Consider the following 18975-nt stretch of genomic DNA (forward strand, 5'->3'; position numbering starts at 1 on the left):
CTGTGTGTATTTCACAACCAGCACCAACACGGGGATCTGCAATATCCCCACAGTACTGACTGTATTTCTGATGACACAAGGTCTCTCTTAGAATATTTATGCATCACCTTTTTTGCTGGAGAATCCACTGGAGGGGGATAAAAAATATGTTTTTATCGCTTGGACATATTTGAAAAAGAATCCAAGAAGAGTAAAATGTTCACTTCGCACGTACATCCATGTTGTAACACAGTATCACAGAATTGTAGGGGTTGGAAGGGACCTCTAGAGATCATCAAGTCCAACCCCCCTGCCAAAGCAGGCTCCCTACACCATGTCACACAGGTAGGCATCCAAGCGGGTCTTGAATATCTCCAGAGAAGGAGACTCCACCACCTCCCTGGGCAGCCTGTTCCAGTGCTTCGTCACCCTCACTGTAAAGAAGTTCTTCCGCACATTCGTGCGGAACTTCCTATGCTGTACTTTCATCCCATTACCCCTAGTCCTATCCCCATGCACTACTGAAAAGAGACCAGACTCACCACTATGGCTCCCACACCTCAGGTATTTATAAACCTGGATCAAGTCCCCTCTCAGTCTTCTTTTTTCAAGGCTAAACAGACCCAGTTCCCTAAGTCTCTCCTCATAGGGGAGATGCTCCAGGCCCTTCACCATCTTAGTGGCCCTCCGCTGGACTCTTTCCAAGAGATCCCTGTCTTTTTTGTACTGGGGAGCCCAGAACTGGACACAGTATTCCAGATGAGGCCTCACCAGGGCAGAGTAGAGGGGTAGGACCACCTCCTTCGACCTGCTGGAATTAAGGAAGAAAGGAACAGGGAAAGCAGTATTTCCTACTTCTGACCTGCCCTGTCACAGACCACCTGCAAACATATTCAGGTATTTCTTACTCCTCAAATCTACTCATCAGTATTGCTACAGAATACTGCCACACTATCCATACAGAATGAAGCCTTCAGCTGAGGAACAAGGAGGTCCAGCATTGCTGGTGTAGGTGGTGTCAGAGCGGGGTTTATGCCACAGGCTGCTGGCAGACAGTAGGCACTCACCCCACAGCCAGGAGTGTCCATGGCAGAGCTCTCACCTCCCCACAGCTTTGCACGAAGCTGTTAGCAGAACTGACCACACGAGGCCTCCCTCGTCTACGAATAGGAGGCAAAGCAACTTCTCCCTGCCAGAGATGAAGAGATGCAGCTGATTCTTTTCACTTCTGAATGAACACCTGTCTACCTATGTATGTTTTCTGACATATGGTTTGATAAATGGGTTTTCTTACCATACTGATAACTGCTCTCTTTCTCTATATGTCCTCTCTTGGGGCTTTTTTAGTATTTTGAATTTATATAAGCATATATATATAAAATATGTATATGTAGTATTTATATGCACCTCTATAATGTTTTTCATGCCCATATTTGTACATTGTGAAAATAACATTTGCAGATACTACAAATAGATAAGCAGTATCAAAATCAACTTACTACACAATTAGCAGATGTATACATTAGGTCAAGATTTCTTCCTTACTTCAGCACTCCCTCGTATTGTCAGGAAACAACTAGGCCAGATCTGCCTTAGAAGTGATTGGTACAAGTAAAAAATGATCAGTTCTTTCTATGTATTCAAAATTAAGTTTTATTAGTCTGAAGGAAAAAGAATCACATGCTTTTTTTTTCTATGCAGAGCCATTATATGTGAAAAGCAGCTGGAATCTGCATATCCATTGTTAGAAGAATCATGGATTCAGTTCCAGGTGCAGAACTGGCAAGGCAGAAAATGGTGCAAGAGTTAATAACAGTTGGGAGAATAAGACAGATTCTATTCTGGACCTTCTATCATCAATATTTATTGGCTAAATCCTAGTTGCAGACTCTGCATTACAGGCGATGACGTGAGTCAAAAAGAGCATAGCACTGAATTCAGATACACAGGTGAGATTTAATATTGACACAAGAACTCTCGTTAAAAATTTAATATGACTGATGACTGACTTTTATGTGGCGTCTAATATGACTGATGAATTAGACATGCAACTATTTAGAAACAGTGAGAACACAGAGCAAAGATAAATCTTGACAGCCACAGTTCAAATGTCCATGCCCTAATGCAAGTATGTGTAAAAGGGACGAGATATGTGGGTAGGAATGGTGGCAGCCTAAATAATTCTTGTTAGTTAATGCATATTCTTAAGAAGTATTACTGAGTTGCAATTTTACATCCATCAAATCCAGCAATCAACAGAATTCAGTTACGCATTCTCAAAGTTACTTGCTATAGCCTACTAGGTTTTCTTCAGGGATTTCACAATATTCTGATGAGTTTCTGAACAGAGTTTCTGAAAACTACACTCAGAAATACTGCTTAATAATTATTTTTTAATAAAATTACTCTATTTCTAAGCTATTAGGAACAGTTCTGCAAATTCATTCGCTGAGTGAAGCATTCAATCACTGAATAGCCTTTCAGAAATGGAAAGGACCTTAAAGATCATCTAGTTCCAATAACCCCTGCCACTGGCAGGGTAACTTCATGTGCTCAGCCTTCCTTGAACCAACTTAAATGTGATTACTTGCATTAGTAAAAACTCTGTTTAAAAGTTCTCCTGTGCACTCTACCTTTGTATGTAGCATCCGGGTGTTGATTTATATCCTGCTTGTAATCTAACAGCGATGACAGTTTACTAAGCAAAGACTGTCATCATGATGAAACAGCACTACCAAGCACACTAGGTTTTGGCTGCCTGAAAATAAAATACAAAAAAATCACATACTAACACAGCACAAAAAATTAATGGAAAAAATAATAATAATATCTTAGAGCTATTGCCTGCAGCCAAAGCCACAGCACTCAGTTTTGAACTAGTAAAATAGATTATTTAGATGCTGAAACAAGGATCACCAAAGTGATTTATACTGATTTCAGTGGGTCTTAGGCCAGTTCAAATTCTAATGCAATCGCAGTGTAACTAGGATGACAAACAGGCACGGCCTTAAAGAAATATGAGGGCTCTGGAACAGGCTCCAAGTTTCAGCATCTTCAAAAATCTCTACAAACAGTTTGTTACATGTTTTATTGAAAATATGGTCAAAACTGTCAATTTACCTTATAGAATGAGCTTAAGCAAAACATTTGATCTTTTTTTTTCAACCAACTGTTCACAAACATATTTTTAAAGTACTTTAAAGGGTTATCTTAAACATCCAAACATTAGATTGAGAAATAGAAAAGCAGCTGCCAATAAGGAAGAGCCATTCCTCATAACAAAACTAATCATTAAAACAACACAAAAACACCTTTACATATTTCCTTTAAATGAGGAAATTCTTCTTTCTTCAGCCTTAATTCTTGCTGTTTCTTCATTACCTTTGAGCAAGCCTGGACTGAAAAATATACAGTAACAGGCAAAATATTTCTGTTGGCAGCCTTGAAACCACACTTTGAGAGATTTCAGACATCCCTGATAGATGAAAAAGTGCTTTTAACAGCTTAGGACACCCTCTGCTCTGGAGCGAACTTTACCAATGCAGGAAACAAGGACAGAGGCTGTTCTGCACTAAGCCAGAGCCTCCCTGCGTCACCCACCCAGCAGGAAAACCACAGGGGTTGGCAGGGCAAGGCCATACAGAATTCTCCCCTAGAGACAGGAGCCATAAACACGGACATAATATTTTGCCTTCCAGAGCAACACTTTGATTTTTATTCCAAATCACATAAATTACGCACCAGCACTGCAGTGTCTTTTCACAATTGTAGTACAAAAGAGACAACAGGGAAACCGTCAGCTCTGATATTATATACTTACTATATTTTCTCCATTTTGAAAAGCTGAAGTAATCTTCATTATATTCCACTTCTTACTACATCTGTATCAACCAACTGGAATTTTTATTCCTGATATTTCCCAGTGGAGGGCCCTGTGCATGCATGACTTACAGTAGTACCAGCCCTCATTTCTATGCCTGACAAAGGGAGACTCACAGCTCCTGTTACACAACCTTCCTTCTCTTCAGGCAGACAGCAATATCCGATTATGTTAGGCCTTTAGATTTTGATTTCTTCTCCATTTTTTCCTTCACACTAACAAAACTGCTATTCCATATTTGACTGATAATTTTTGAGGTTCTCAGCTCCTTACAAAGCGCTGATGAAAAAGCACAAAAGAATTGGATTATTAGCTGATACCATTTAGAAACCCTTAATTTGAGCCTTGATCTGAAGAGATTTCACTATAATTTAAATTATCATTTTAGTCTGTGGATAAGTCTTATTTTTTAAACATCTATGAAGGCAGTAATCAAGTATATTTTAGGTGTACTGAATATCAAGAAATGGGCAAATCTAATGCTTTGTGGATAAAGGTATTTTATGGCACCCAGTTATTTCCAGTGTCTTATGTCCACTGTAAGAATTACTTAAGAAATAAGGATTCTTTGACTTGTTTGTTAAAAACTATCTATGCCACTTTAAACCTCAAACTGTTGATGCCTGAAGTAAAAGAGAACATTAACTATGGCTGGACAAATTCATTATCAAAAACCACACCCACAATGTTCACCTACCTCCTCTTGTAAGCAAGACCCTCATTTATGAAAGTATAAATAGGACAAGATACACTTATGGGCAGCAATAGATCTGGGCACTGAATAGCTGCCTGTGTTCTTTTGGCACTGACTGAAATACACTGGCATGATTTTTTCTCAACCGCATAACGTCACTCACAAATAGAGAACAAATACTGGAGCCACTGCTCTGAAAACACACTTCATTTTACTGATCTCAATGAGATTTTCTTATGAAAATCTCATGTAGTGTATTACTGCCAGCTGACAGAATATTATTTAAAATGTAATCTGACAAAAAAAATATTAGGCTATATAGAGAAAGGGGTGAATTTAAATCCCGCGTGTGTAACTGATACAAATAAAAGCATGAAGTTGTCTCCGTGCCCTATGCAAGTGCAGAGAAGCAAGTGCAGCAGGTGATGGTATGTGTCTGAAATAACAAACCCTTTCCACTAACACCCCAGCTAATATACAGGGTGGGCAGGCAAAGCCCAAACTGAGAAGCCGAAACTAGCTTTTCAAATTTTAGAGAGATGAATACACTTGGAGGTCAGGGAAATGCACTATACCTCAGTTTAATTCTTACCATGTCTATTTTACAGTCCTCGTAGTAAAACACAACCATAAAAACATATAGAATCTGTATTAATAGATGAGTCAATTGGAACAGAGCTTAGGGACAAGGAAATAAAAATGTCCCCTTGGCCCTGAGGAGACAATCTGTGTTTTGAAGATAATTAGACTTTGAGAATGAAAAAATGCCCTCTAACATTTTAAATAGGCTGCTGTCAAACACCTTGAAAGCTCTCATACTTTAATACATTAAGTACAAAGTGAGAAACTACTGAAATAAGTAGGAATGGGGAAAAAAAAACCCAACTTTTTATTCTCAGCCCCTCTGACTTCACTTCAGAGTATATATCGATTCCAATTTTGACATTTTATATGACCTACGACAAAGAGCTATTTTTTAGTCCACCTTTCCTCCTTTACAAAAGCTTCATGTTTCAGTGCTTTTAAGTCACTTGAAAACAGAATCAAGTTAGCATGTAACAAGAAGAGGCTCATATCTTGGAGCAGTGTTTCTCACTGTGATCAAATCTGTAATCCCCTTAAGTTGTGTTTCGTTTGAACTCTGTCTTGTGATACCGTTTCCTCCCATTTTCTTGATATCTCATTGCTGGAAGAAGATCCCTCCTAACTTGAGCTTCATTTGTAATGTTTCATCGAAAGCCTTGAAAGTCTGGTAACCAGCAGACCTGTAGGGTGCTACAAATGTGATCTAGGTCTATCTCAGGTGAAAAACAGCATGACCATATTTATTGCTGATGCTATTCTGGGGTACCTATGACATTCTCCGATCTGGCTGAGCAATGTTCGCCCATTCATCTTTCAACACTCACTCCAAGCATGACAGGATGAAATAAAATTTACTGGTAGCAAGCTTACTTGCATATAAAAGACATATGTTAACAACTTTATTATACACGCACACACGTGTATAATGAATACACGTTTGTTTCAATAAAGGTGTTAAATATTTTGTGGCCTAAGTGGATTAGACCTTGAGGTAACATAAAAAGATAAACAAAACAAAACAAGATAAAACACTCTAGTCATTAAAAGATAAAGAAAATACTATACTAGATAATTCAGATTGTAGAGGCAGAAGCCTATATGTCACCACAAATTAAAACCCAACTTGGTAGGAACTACAAATTACTGTCTATGATATAAGGCTAGTCAACAGCAACCAAGATCAACTGAGCTATTTTACCAAGGTCTGCTGGGGAGGCATAATGCAATAGCTGCACTTCTGCTCGGGGTCTCAACTGTGGACAGCAGCTGTGTCTCCCAAAGTGAAAAGAGAAGAAAAAAAGACAAATACATTCCTGGATGTAGGATCATCTCTTCCAATTCAAGGCAAGCAGATTTTAGATATACAAATGTAAACACCACCATAGTCATTAGAAAGAGAGAGGCACTTCCTATGACTGATTAAATCCAGCCAAGCATCTACACTACAGTTTGTAATAGGCTGGGAAAAACAACATGCAGAACATTAGATTTAGAATAATGGCTTCTTTTTTATTAACAACTTACTGCTGCAAAAACATAAACTTTTATACAAAAGGATTTTGTTTTCTGTGATTACCTTGGGATGATGCTTTGATAAAGAACATAAGGGAATCTGTCTTAGATTTCACACTTGACAGGAGACCTGTTCTGCTAAAAAAAAATACCAACAGCCACAATGTAATTCAAAATTAAGGCTAAAAATCCTCCCAAACATACAGTTTATCTTTAGATAAAGAATAACGCAAGTAGCAATTTATATAATTAATACTTGCCAGAAGCAGATATGTATAACTTATTCATAAGGAGCTGCACACATGATTTCAAGTAACTTCATAAATACTGTACTGCACCTAGAATATAGAGAGAACTATCCAATATTCTGCTTTGGTAGTTATGTCTTTCAAAGAGTAGAAGCTGAAATTTCACAAGACAAATAGAAAACCATTTTGCAGCAATGCAACACTCTATTAAATGTATTTGCTAAGAATTATGTTTTTAAAGATGAAAAAATGGGCTACTAGTATAGGCCATGAAGCTCCATGTACACATGGAGAAGAGGTGTCGTCATCACACAAAGACAGCACAATATTACATTACAATTATTGGAATGTGAAAAAGCCAAAGAAAGAAAGCAAACTAAGAATAAACAAAATTTCATCCCATTTGGGAGTTTTTATTCATTTGCTAGGCTGACTACAACACCAAAACCATTGAAATACTTTTGTTCATGTAAAATAAAACATGAAAGCATTTTCAAGTGTCCAACATGCATGTTAACTGTTGTGCGAATAATGCTTTGTCTCCCAGAACAAATGTTCCTCAATAGTAACAATAAATACATAACTAAGAAGCATTTATAAAGACATAACATGCATCTCTTTGTCTTTCACTGTTTTATCAAAAATTGGCAAAGTAAGCTATATTATCCTCACCAACATCTAATCAGACTGAGGGAGTGGCTTATTACTAGAGGTACTTGCATCATAGCTGCTTAGCCCTGTGTAACCCTTGGAATACTAAAACCCAATTCTTTTATTGAGTATTTTGTAATAGAAACAAGCCTTAGAAGAGATTGTACTGTGCACAGAAATATTCATACAATATTTAACATCAAAGAGCAAATAGCTCAGCTTTTGCCTTGCTTGCAGCACTGATAATGTTTTCTCCATTATCTCACAAAAAAAAAACCCCAAGGTTTATACCTATAACTCATTTCTGGAATAGCAATGATTTTCAGTGCATTTCACAGATGAATTCATTCAAAAGAAAAAGTATTTTATGTTAAATTAATTGACAACTGCATCAGAAGCACTAACAAAACAAGTTTATTGGTAAAAGCAACAGCTGTTTTGTTCTGCTCTTGCCTGGTATAATCCAGGCTTCAAAGCCAAGGCCATAAACATGTATTTTAACAATGTTTTAAAATTTACTTCACATTTTAAAATGAGAAATATCATATCTGTTTCTATTTTAACATCAACTCACTACTTTTAAGGAAAGAAAAAAAGCAAGACATTTTAGTTTTTCTAAGAAACACCAAGGAAATTCAAAAGACACATCCCAGATTAAGACAGTTAAGAATAAATGCAGGTGGCCACACAGTCTCACCCAACCAGTAACTAACCAGACAGAACCAAGGCAGACCTTGAGAATCTCTGAGGTCCAGGGAGCAGATGGAGAACAGCAATCCCCAGTAAAAGTCAGGACAGATGCTTTCTTGAGATGCCACTGCACACATCATCAGGAGAGTGTTAGTTTCCTTAACCACAGAAACATGTTGCAGGAATGGAAAATACAGAGCAGGTATTGTCTACCTAATGAAGAACTTTTTATTTATTTATTTATTTTTAAAACCAAAACCTCTGTGAATGTCTGTAATCACTAGTTATGAAATCGATGATTGATGAATGGGGATTTAGAAGAAAGAATGAATAGGTGGCCTAAAATGTGGCAAACAGCCTAGATCTTTGCGAAGACAGCAGAGGTTCTCAATAGAGGTATTCAGGACCATCATGGCATGGTAAGTACTGAGTAGAGCTGCTGATTTTTTTTTTTTCCATTGCATAAAAACTATGTGTCTGAAAATCATCTCACTCATTAGCTAACTTAAATTATCTGAAGATTTGAGATCTCAAAGATGCTACCTTCCTACAATTTAAAACAAAACAAAATGCATCCAAGGAGAGGGATGTTTTACACATCTCTAAAATAAAAAGGAAGCGTTCCCAATTCTTATGTGACACGAGAGCTGATGCAAATGCTCCAAACTCTAGGAAAATCTTCTGTCAGGCCTTGGAATATCTATGGTATTCAAGAGCTTTGGGAGCTGCTGTCCATACTCCAAAGCACAGAAAAGGGAAAACAGGATTTCAACAACCAAGGACCCACTAGAAAGGTACATCTACAGTAAAACTACAGCACAACTACAGTATGATGTCCTGGGGAAAGCTTTTTTACTCACTAGATGAGTGAGTACATCAAATCTGGCATATCTTTTCATTTTAATCAATGGGGTAAACTGACTGCGAAAGCAGCACTAGCAGCAACTCGGCTAAACGATCATAGAACAAATAATATTTGTAACTCCTGGGGGAAAAAGAAGTAAAAAAAAAAAAAAAAAAAAGAGAGAGGAGAATAGAATTAAAAACAAAAGCTGGTAGTTCTTATGTATACTTTCAGATGCGTAAGGGCGATTGTTTGTATAGATGATCTGCAAACAGAATAATAAAACGATTCAGCTTTAAGAACAAAATAAAAATAAATCTTTTTGCTGGATTATTTTTAAGCTGGATTGGTTCCCTGATCCACATCATAGCTCACTGAAGAAACAGTTGTGCTGGCATGCACAAGCTGGAAGGCTTGGGGGCATGAAAATATATCAAGCCAGTGTCAGCCAAGACCATTGCGTTAAAATCACTAACTTAGATTTTCTCTCTACTGGATTTTATTTTATTATAAATTCCAGAAAGGGCAATCTGTTTTCATGAGGAAATAATATGAAGGGTATAAACATACACAGTTCATCTCAGTGTGAAGGGAAAAGCAGTATCACGAGACAAACATGACTATATCGAGAGCTCTTCAATGATCCTGAAACATTAGAAGGAAGTATACACAAGTAGAAAGTAGGTCAAATTACTAAGGGAAGAATATTAGAGAATAGCTCAAGTACGCAGGGACAAAATCAGAAAGGCCGACTTACAGAACAAGCTAAGGCTGATAAGGGGCAGACAGAAGCCAGTCAGGGAAGAGGAGGAGGAATAGCTGAGGGACAAAGCTGCCCTGTGGGGAGGAAAGCTTTCTGATTTAACTCAGAGATAAATAAACTAAGTGCTGAAAGTAGTCTCACTTCAGCTTCCACTATAAGGGATGTTATATATTTCAACCTCGGCAAAGTTCTTGACATTCATTAAAGGTGATCTGAGTAAAACTGCAGCAGGGTAGTACATGTTGTTAACAGTAATAGTTATTAATTATTAAGGTCTGTGGAATGTATCAAATAGTAAATCTGAACCAAATCCTCTAACATTCAATAATTTAATAACTTTTATTATTGGAAATATATAATTGGAGAAAGTTCAGAAAAGAGTAACAGAGACTTTCTAGGAGGGAAGAAACAAATGCTAAAGACTGACTGGTCTAAAGTGAGATGTGATGAGCAGCTTTCAAACATTCATGAATTTGCTGCAAAGAGCAAAGCAATTAACTGTTTTTATTATCCCTGAGAAAGCAATAGACTTGAATTGCATCAGTTGCAGGATTCAGGCTGCCATTTAGAGAACACTCGCTAGTGACAGAACTGATTCTGTAGATCTTTTTCAGCTGTCTCATTCTCTGGGTGTATTTTCATCAAGTCCAGAATTATAAATCAAACAGATTTGAAGGGTTGGGGTGTTTTTGTTTTTTTAAAGTAAAAGTAACCCTAGTGATGCATTCTCCTTTTTGTTCTGTAGACTTTAAAACAAACAGGCAGATCATGTTGACAGAAACAATATTTCATTATTTTCCTATAATTCCACAGGTATTAATAATACTTGCATACCGTATTTATAAAATAACCTAATACCTTCACACATTAAACAAAATTATCATTGCAATATTGCAATGCACTGAACGTCACTTGCATGGAGTGTTCCATTACTGTTAAAATCACTCGAGAAACAAAGATCATAATATAGATGCTGCATTTCCTTTTTTAAAAGTAAACCTCATTTTTATTTCCAATCTACTTTAGTTCTTGTTCAGAGAAATGCTGAAAACAAAAGTCTGTGTACAAAACATAGCCATCCTGTCTTCAAGTTATAAAAGGATTGGTATCTTTGTCTTGTAAGCTTCATCATTACTTTTGCAAAGAAAATAAAAACTTCATATTCAGTGAGCAAGAGTAGCATCTATGGAATTAAATATGCTATTTTACTGGCTAGGTTGCAGCTTCAAGCTAAAACTGAGGCTTACCAGTGCAGTTAGGGGAGTAGTTTTGTAATGCAAGGAGGTTGTGGATGCCCTGCCCCTGGAGGTGTTCAAGACCAGGTTGGATGGGGCCTTGGGCAACCTGATCTAGTAAACATGGAAGTTTGGTGGCCCTGCCAGGCAGGGGGTTTGGAGCTTCATGATCCTTGAGTTCCCTCCCAACCTGGGTCATTCTGTGATTCTGTGATAAAAAAGTCCCATAGCATTATCATGCCACTATTCACAGTAATGTATTTGAATTCAGCTTACTGAAAAGAAAAAAAAAAAGAAAAAAAAGTGATATGTTTTAATTAACAATTTATGTTAAAGTTATACAGAACTACATTTATAATTGTTCATTTAGACTCCAGGCACGCACACATAAATCAGCACAAATGTTGTCGTTGTTCATATGGATGCCTTTCAAATACCTACCTTGAAGCTTCTCTACTACCTCTGCTTCTTTCTGCCTCCCCCAGCAGTCCTGTTGTGGACTCACCTCATATAACATGTATAGCTCATCAGTTCAGCATCCTGCCTCTGTTCTGCAAAGCACTTAAGAACATTCTTGAGAGCTTTGCTTTATTTGAAAGCAAATATCTTACAGATGTTTAATTTAAAGCTCATGTGCAGTACCACTGAAGCAAATGGGATTACTAAAGTACTTAGAGTAATTCCCCGCTGAATCAGGCTTTTAAGAGTAAGAATAAATGTGCCTAATTTTTATTCATGCATCAGATAGCTATCAGACTAATAGTTTAAACTCAGCAGTTTTGTATCTAGCTAATATTAAATCGCTAGAGTTTAATGCCTTCACCTGTTGCATCTACCATCCCTGCATCGAGGATGTGTCTAAATACAGCCCTGCAGCACAGGTTTTGCATACACACATGTCCTTTAGATGCTGATGTTCTGCATATGCAAATATCATCACACAAGATAATCTCATTAAAATTAATATAAGTAAATAAACATAAACTACAAGCAAAATTACTATGCATTTTAGGATCATTAGTAAGTCACCTAAAGACCCGTCAATACATTTGTGCTAACAGAAAAACATATGTAACTCCCTCCTAAAATTGCCATTGGTCATCTCTGCCCATCCAGGCTCATTGGTTCCTATGATCCGATATTAACTATATGTAGCTTAAATCAAGAGAGTAAATTAAAGAACTAATAGACATTTTGTGAGTGTAATGCTTCAGCACCTTCTTTGTAACATCCTACTTCTGCTCCTGCTCTGTGCCAGCTCTGTCCTTGTGCAGCAGTCTAGGAATACACTGAAAGGCAACAATAAACCATCTTGGTCTTCTGGGATTCTAGGCTAAATCACAACAAGGCTTGTGTCATAAGAAAGAAAATAGGAAAGAGGGATCAATACAAGCAGAGTGAAAGCGGTAAGCTCCTCTGGGATCACTACTGTTTCAATCTTTTCCTTAGCTGAGAAATGCAAGATATGTAGGGCATAAAGCCTGATGAGCTCAGGAAAGAATCAGAGGACTCTGAATTGATCTTCTTCAGCAACACTACTGACTTTTCAGGCTTCAGCTTTCCACAAAAGCTCCCGTTGTACACAGGTCTCAGACCTCAGCTCACCATACATACAGCCTTGCCTAAAGATGCAGGAAAGACTGCCTGGTGTCTGTGACAGAGAAAAGACATTCTTGCCTGGTTTTCCACATTCCACAACTACAGTGTAAAATCCCCAGGGCAGAAAAAAGGCACTGAAACTTCCCTATACTCCCATGGACAAGACATATTTCTTCAATTTTGGCTTATTCTCTTCATATGTGTGCAAATATGTGAGCACGAACACTTCTATCTATGCATTTTCCAGCAGAACAAGAGACACTGCAGCCCCTTTTGGAGCTTCACAGTACACACTTTGCCTGATCAAACAAGATGATGTGGGACATGGCACAGTGATGGTGTTCATCACACTGCTGGGAAGAGCAGGTACTGCCCATATGAGCACAAAGACATGTGCAGAACGGTGTGGTGTGAAGCACAAAGCTTGACAATTTACTCAGCTAAAATTGAATGTTTAATACTTGCCACATTATTTTCCTTCAATTTAAGTCAAAACTGCTTATTGTTGAGCTGATTTCAGCATTAATTTCTGAAGCTTAGCTTCCAGCTTCTGATGGTTCATACTCAAACATTCACATACTGAAATTCTTCATCTGTAATTCAGTTTCTATCCTGAACAGTAATTCCTATGAACTTCTGCTAACATCACTCTGGCCATTTCTCCACACTTCTGTGTCCAGACAGCACCACTCCCTGTGATTTGCAAGTATGATTCATGCTCTTTACAAAATCCCCATTGAAAAGCAACATTTGCTTTCAGATTTTCTTCCCGTCTTGGTGTACGGCTGCAAATACACACAAAGCCCAGACTTCAGAAGAGATGCCCCAGGACAACAACACCTTTCAGTTCCTTCTCCACTAGTTCTATGCTCTTTTGTTTCTCCTGTCATTCACCCCCGCATTTTTATCTGATTATCAAATATCAAATACCCAGCAGAGGAAGACTTGGCAGTGCTTAACGCCGTTCTGTCACCCAGCGGCCGTGGAGCTGGGGCACAACGTGAGATTCTGTACCGAGTTCCCAGCGCCGTTCTTGGAAGGCGTTCGCGCAGCTCTCGAGGCTTGAGTTTCTGCGGCCATGTGCCCCTTTTGGACAGCAGGACTGGGGTGTGATTGAGGACGTGGACTCTGCACCTGAGACCTTAACTTAAAACCAGCGTTAGAGCCCAAAGACCGATACATTTCAGTCCCACCTGTGAGCGCTCTCTCTCTCAGGCTGCGTTCGCTCGCAGCACCCTCAGGAGCTCAGTGCCCGGACCCCCCTCACGCCGCCTCCGCCCGGGAGACACCTTACGGGGGCGTCCTCCCGCGCCCGCTCCCGGGGGCGGCGGTGGCGGCGGCCGGGGGCGGGGAGGGGCGGGCGGGGAGGAGCGGGGGGCGGGCGCCTCTCGCTGCCGCCGCCGGGCTGCGGCTGGGCTGGGTTGGGCCGGGCTGGGCGCGGGCGGGCGGCGGCGGAGCGCTCGCAGTCGCGAGGAGCGGCGGGGCCGGGCGGTAGGCAGGCGGGCGGGTGGGAGGCGGCGGCGGCGCCGCGCTCGCCCCGCTGCCCTGGATGACGGGCGGCCGGTTCGACTTCGACGATGGCGGCACCTACTGCGGCGGCTGGGAGGACGGCAAAGCCCACGGGCACGGCATCTGTACCGGGCCCAAGGGGCAGGGCGAGTACGCCGGCTCCTGGTCGCACGGCTTCGAGGTGGCGGGCGGCTACACCTGGCCCAGCGGCAACACCTACCTGGGCTACTGGGCGCAGGGCAAGCGGCACGGGCTGGGCGTGGAGACGAAGGGCAGGTGGATGTACCGCGGCGAGTGGTCGCACGGCTTCAAGGGGCGCTACGGCGTGCGGCAGAGCCTCAGCACGCCGGCCCGCTACGAGGGCACCTGGAGCAACGGGCTGCAGGACGGCTACGGCGTCGAGACCTACGGCGACGGAGGTGGGCGCCGGCGGGGGGCGCCCCGCGCGCGGCGGCGGCGGCGGTGGGGGGCGAGAGGGGGCGCGCCTGCGTGGGCGCGCTCGGCGGGCAGGGCCCGGCCACGACCGACAGCGGCCTCGAGCTGCCGGGCCGCGGGCGTTGCTCAACGCACGGGGCGCCACAGGTGCCCGGCACCGCACCGATGGGCGGCAACGATCGCTCCGGGGCTCGGCCGCGAGGCGCTCCCGGCTTATCGCTGTCTCCCAGCCCGGACTATAACCGCGGTCAGCCCGTGGCGGGGCAGCTCCCCACGGAGCTCAGCGGGCCTGCCGCAGTTTGGGAGAGGACTCCTTGAGCCTGGGGTTAGGGAAAGGCTGTTCACCGGAGGGTGGTGGGCATGGAACGGGCTGCCCAGGGCGGTGGCCCCGGCCGGAGCTCAAGGGGAGCTTGGAAGTGGATATTGAATTGGTTGCTGATGTGAGGAGACGGGAGTTGGACTCAGACTGTCCCAAGTCTGGTTGTACTGTGATTCTGCGACTCTTGCCACTGTTACCGTGGTAAAATACTGTAAACTTAAGAACAGAGAATCATTCCATGTTGCCGTGTTCCCTCCCTACATCGCTAAGTACAGTGGTTTACACTCATAAACTCAACTGTAGAGAACTCAGCGTTCCGGACATGAGTGAAACTTAGCTGCACCTCCGTGCAATGACTTGCACTGTGCTAAAATGAGATGCAGTCTGAAACACATCAAGACTGAACTGGTGATGGTTGAAATCAGTCCATGCACCATGTGCTCACCACAAGAAGACAGCCACGTGCAGTAGGTCCAGGTACCCCACACCATTTCAGCAGTGCTTTTAAAACCCAGACTTAGTGGGACCACTAAGGACTCAGCTCACTTGATGGGTTATTTCCACCTCATCTTACCACACCTGTGTTCTTTCATGTGCTGTGTGCAGAAGTAACCCCATTGTTTTTAACTTAGCTGTCTGCTGCTGTAACATTATCAGCATCAGTGGAAGTGCCACTTCAACTTGCATGGAACTGCTCTTCAACTTGATCTGGTGGTGGCATCCCTGCCCATGGCATGGGGGTTGGGACTGGGTGATCTTTAAGGTCCCTTTCAACCCAAGCTGTTTTGTGATTGATTTGTCCCATTGTAAAGGAAAGAGCTGATCTCAGTTTTAGGATTTGAGATGTGCTTATTTTTTAATGGAAAGGCTGCTTGCTGCTGTGTTGAGCAAACTGTGTTTGTAACGTGCAAGAAATAGAACTTAACAAAATTAGTGGTAAGTTGTAACTTCATAATGATGAGACTAAAGGACCAGGTATCAGATCTGTTGAATGATGCTGATCGCTGGTTTCTTTAGGGAGTTTTGTTAAGAGATTTCTGATAGAACTGTACAAATAATGTCAGAGAATGGGTGATTTTGTGTTATGCAGAAGGTGTTTACAGATGGAATCCTTTCCCTTTCTGCTCTTTCTGATATACAGGGTGTAGTGAATTGGGTGAGATTCATTTCTATGAGAGAATGCAGTGTTGTGGTTTTTGTACCCAGGACTCTTCTAATCCCCTTGATTATTGGTTATTGTCTTGAGGATTTGAGAGCCTCACCAAACTCACATAGATAGAATTTCAGTTTCCTTTTCAAGGCACAATAGACTTAGAAATTTGTTCAGAATTACTTTGTCTCGTAACTCAGAAGTAGAATTCTAAGTGGCCATAGTCTTGTTTGGTTATTGTTATTGTTTAGTTGGTTTTGCTTTCCAGAGAAGTAAATTGTTACTGAGTTTCACAAACTGAAGTTTCTTGTATCTCTGTCTTTAGACTTCTTGTGGATACTTTTCGTTTCAGTATAATACTGATGATTCAGTGGTAAATTCTGTAAATGTTTAGGCTTTAAACCAACAGGAGGCCCCTTGTCTGAAACAGCACTTGGTATGTACAGCTTCCTCTGTAAATTATTTACTTTTATTAACTGAAATCTGTTAGCAAGGTCTTTTAGACGTTTTGATTCATGTGGAGGGAAGGTGTGAATCCCGTTGATTGTAATGGAAACATTTGTGAATGAAGCCAGGTGATATGTCAGATGACTGCAGATGGATCTTTGTTTTCATGCTCTGGGTACAATGGACAAATCTGCACACTAGAAGAATGTCTGAAATGCCTTTACAAGGCAACCAGATTTACATATGTGCCTTTAACATGCTGTGAAGTAATTACAGGAAAGCTATTTCTGAGAATACTGGCATTGGAAAATGGTGGTTTTTACTATGCAAATTGCAACTTTGCTTTCAAACTCACTAAAATAGGAGCCTTTTTACTGCTGTGTTTTCTTCTTTTTCTATTATTATTATTTTTTATATATTTCTAATTGCTTTGATGATATTAGTAATTGAAGTTGAGGAAGGGGAAAGGAGTATGAACACTGAGAAAAACACTGAGTTACATGTAGATCATGGTCCCCTGTTCATTGTGCATGCTTATGCTTGGCCTTCAAGTGACCCTTCAGGTTGCACCCTACAATGATCTGGAGTTCTGTGCCTTTTCCAGGCTGCCTTGATTTCATTGGATCCATGTAAATCCACTACCCTACCTGAGAACTATTTACAGGTATTTACTATTTACACCCACCTGCAGAGGGACTGCAGCCTAATTTGCTGCTTCAGTACGTGTAAATTAGTTAGCACCTTATGATCCTGCCAGCAGTAGCAGTAACAGGAGTCCTGCTGTAGGAGCTGGTGTTGTTGATCTGTAGGCATCACTGGCAAATGCATGTGAAGAAAAGGCCATCAGCAGTGCATGCATTCATTGATTTCTAAGCAGTCAGCTTTCTAGGTGTTTGTTTATCTAACGTTTAGTCTGAAGAGCATGTAAAAACATTGAGGTGGCACCTAAATTATTAAACCACAGAAGATGAATGTAAAGGTTACTAGTAGGTCAAGCAGTTCCTAGTGCAGTGGCCACTCTGCTTTTTTACACAGCACAGTTTTGCATTTGAGCCACAAGTAGGCAATGGCATTAATGCATCTAAGATACACTTGGGAGCCTGGGGAAGGGTGACATGATGTAACTCTAAGGAGACAGGTTATGGCATTCTACCTTTGAGCAATTTGTCAACAAAAATAACATTTTAAAGCACACTTTTTGTTAGTTCTCAGGCTGAAAATATAAACACCTTCTCAGGGCCACCACAGTCAGTAGAAGCTGCTGCTGAACGGCTGTTGTTTTTCTGTTACAATGGACACCGAGCCTGGCTTTTAGAAAGTGAAACTGAACGAAGTTATTGTTATATGGTCAAAAACAGTTTTAAATTAGCTTTGTAATTACAGTGGTAATTAAAATTTTAGAAGTTGATCCTCAGTGGAACTGCTATAGACAGTGTATTATAATATAAGATGAAACAAGAAAAGACGTGTTGGTATTATCATTCATATTTGTATGGATTTGAAAAGGTATAGAGCCAGGTAGATACCTTTTCAACCAAGGCCATTTTATGATTCTACAGGTCTGCTGCATTTGTATTCTGTAAACTGTCCTCTATGTAACATTAAATATCTTTCCTTTAACATTTAAGTTAAAAAAAAATCAAGGAAAGCATCAGCTTTCTAGCACTAGTATAAAAATCTTTTCTTTTACGAATTAATGGTATTAAAAAAAAATTCTTGTGGCCTGCAAGACTGCATAAAATTCCAACTAAATATCTTCCAAGAACCAGTTCACTATAAATATTCCATTGCCTCATTTGCTCTTTTCTCTTTAGAAGAAACTGACATTGATTTTATTGGCCTAGCAGAAAGAAAAATCTGACAAGCAAACAACAGCACATCAGTTGTCCTCATTGTAATACCCTTTTGGGCAACAGTAACTACTTCTGTCTAAGGAGCAGGGAAAAATGTGAGTCATAATTTGATGAAATATTTTTGAGCTTTCTGTATTTTCAAGTCAAAATATTAGTAAGAAAAAATACAGCATAGGCAGGCCATGGTCGTTTCTACTTCTATAAAATCCTGTGCTGGAAGACATTCTCTCTGCTTTGAGTCAGATGCTCAAATAGCAACGTGGCAAGCCACAGTTACTCTGATGTAATATAATTCTGGGATATAATCACAATTAGAATTGGATTTATTATTTTCAAATGAAATTAATGAACTGATGCAGAATACTGGATTGTTTCATGTAGCAGTGCAGTGTACCTTGCCAGATTCTTAGCTTCAGCAAGTCATTACAGTAGTATGGCTTTTCCAGTTATAATTAAGGACAAACTGTAGTCATTTATGCTCATAAAAATTAATATATCTCTGTGAAATGTCTGTTTAATTAAGAAAAAAAAAACTACTATATGTCTGTATTCTTGCAGTATTTTCAGGATATGTCATATTGG

General features: G+C 40.5%; 1 protein-coding gene across 6 annotated transcripts in view; it reads left to right on the forward strand.

Moving 5' to 3' along the window:
• Positions 1-14072: 14072 nt before the first annotated feature.
• The window catches only part of JPH1 (junctophilin 1), an 82397-nt gene continuing 77494 nt past the window's right edge, over positions 14073-18975 (forward strand). For all 6 annotated transcript variants that reach the window (XM_032442765.2, XM_015855791.2, XM_015855790.2 and 3 more), the window contains exon 1: positions 14073-14608. In XM_032442765.2, coding sequence (XP_032298656.2) covers positions 14230-14608 — 379 coding nt within the window. In that variant the 5' untranslated portion in view covers positions 14073-14229. The remainder of the gene's footprint in view (positions 14609-18975) is intronic.

This window comes from Coturnix japonica, chromosome 2, assembly GCF_054131305.1.
Source record: "Coturnix japonica strain WE chromosome 2, WE-NBRP24, whole genome shotgun sequence".
Taxonomy (NCBI): Eukaryota; Metazoa; Chordata; class Aves; order Galliformes; family Phasianidae; genus Coturnix; species Coturnix japonica.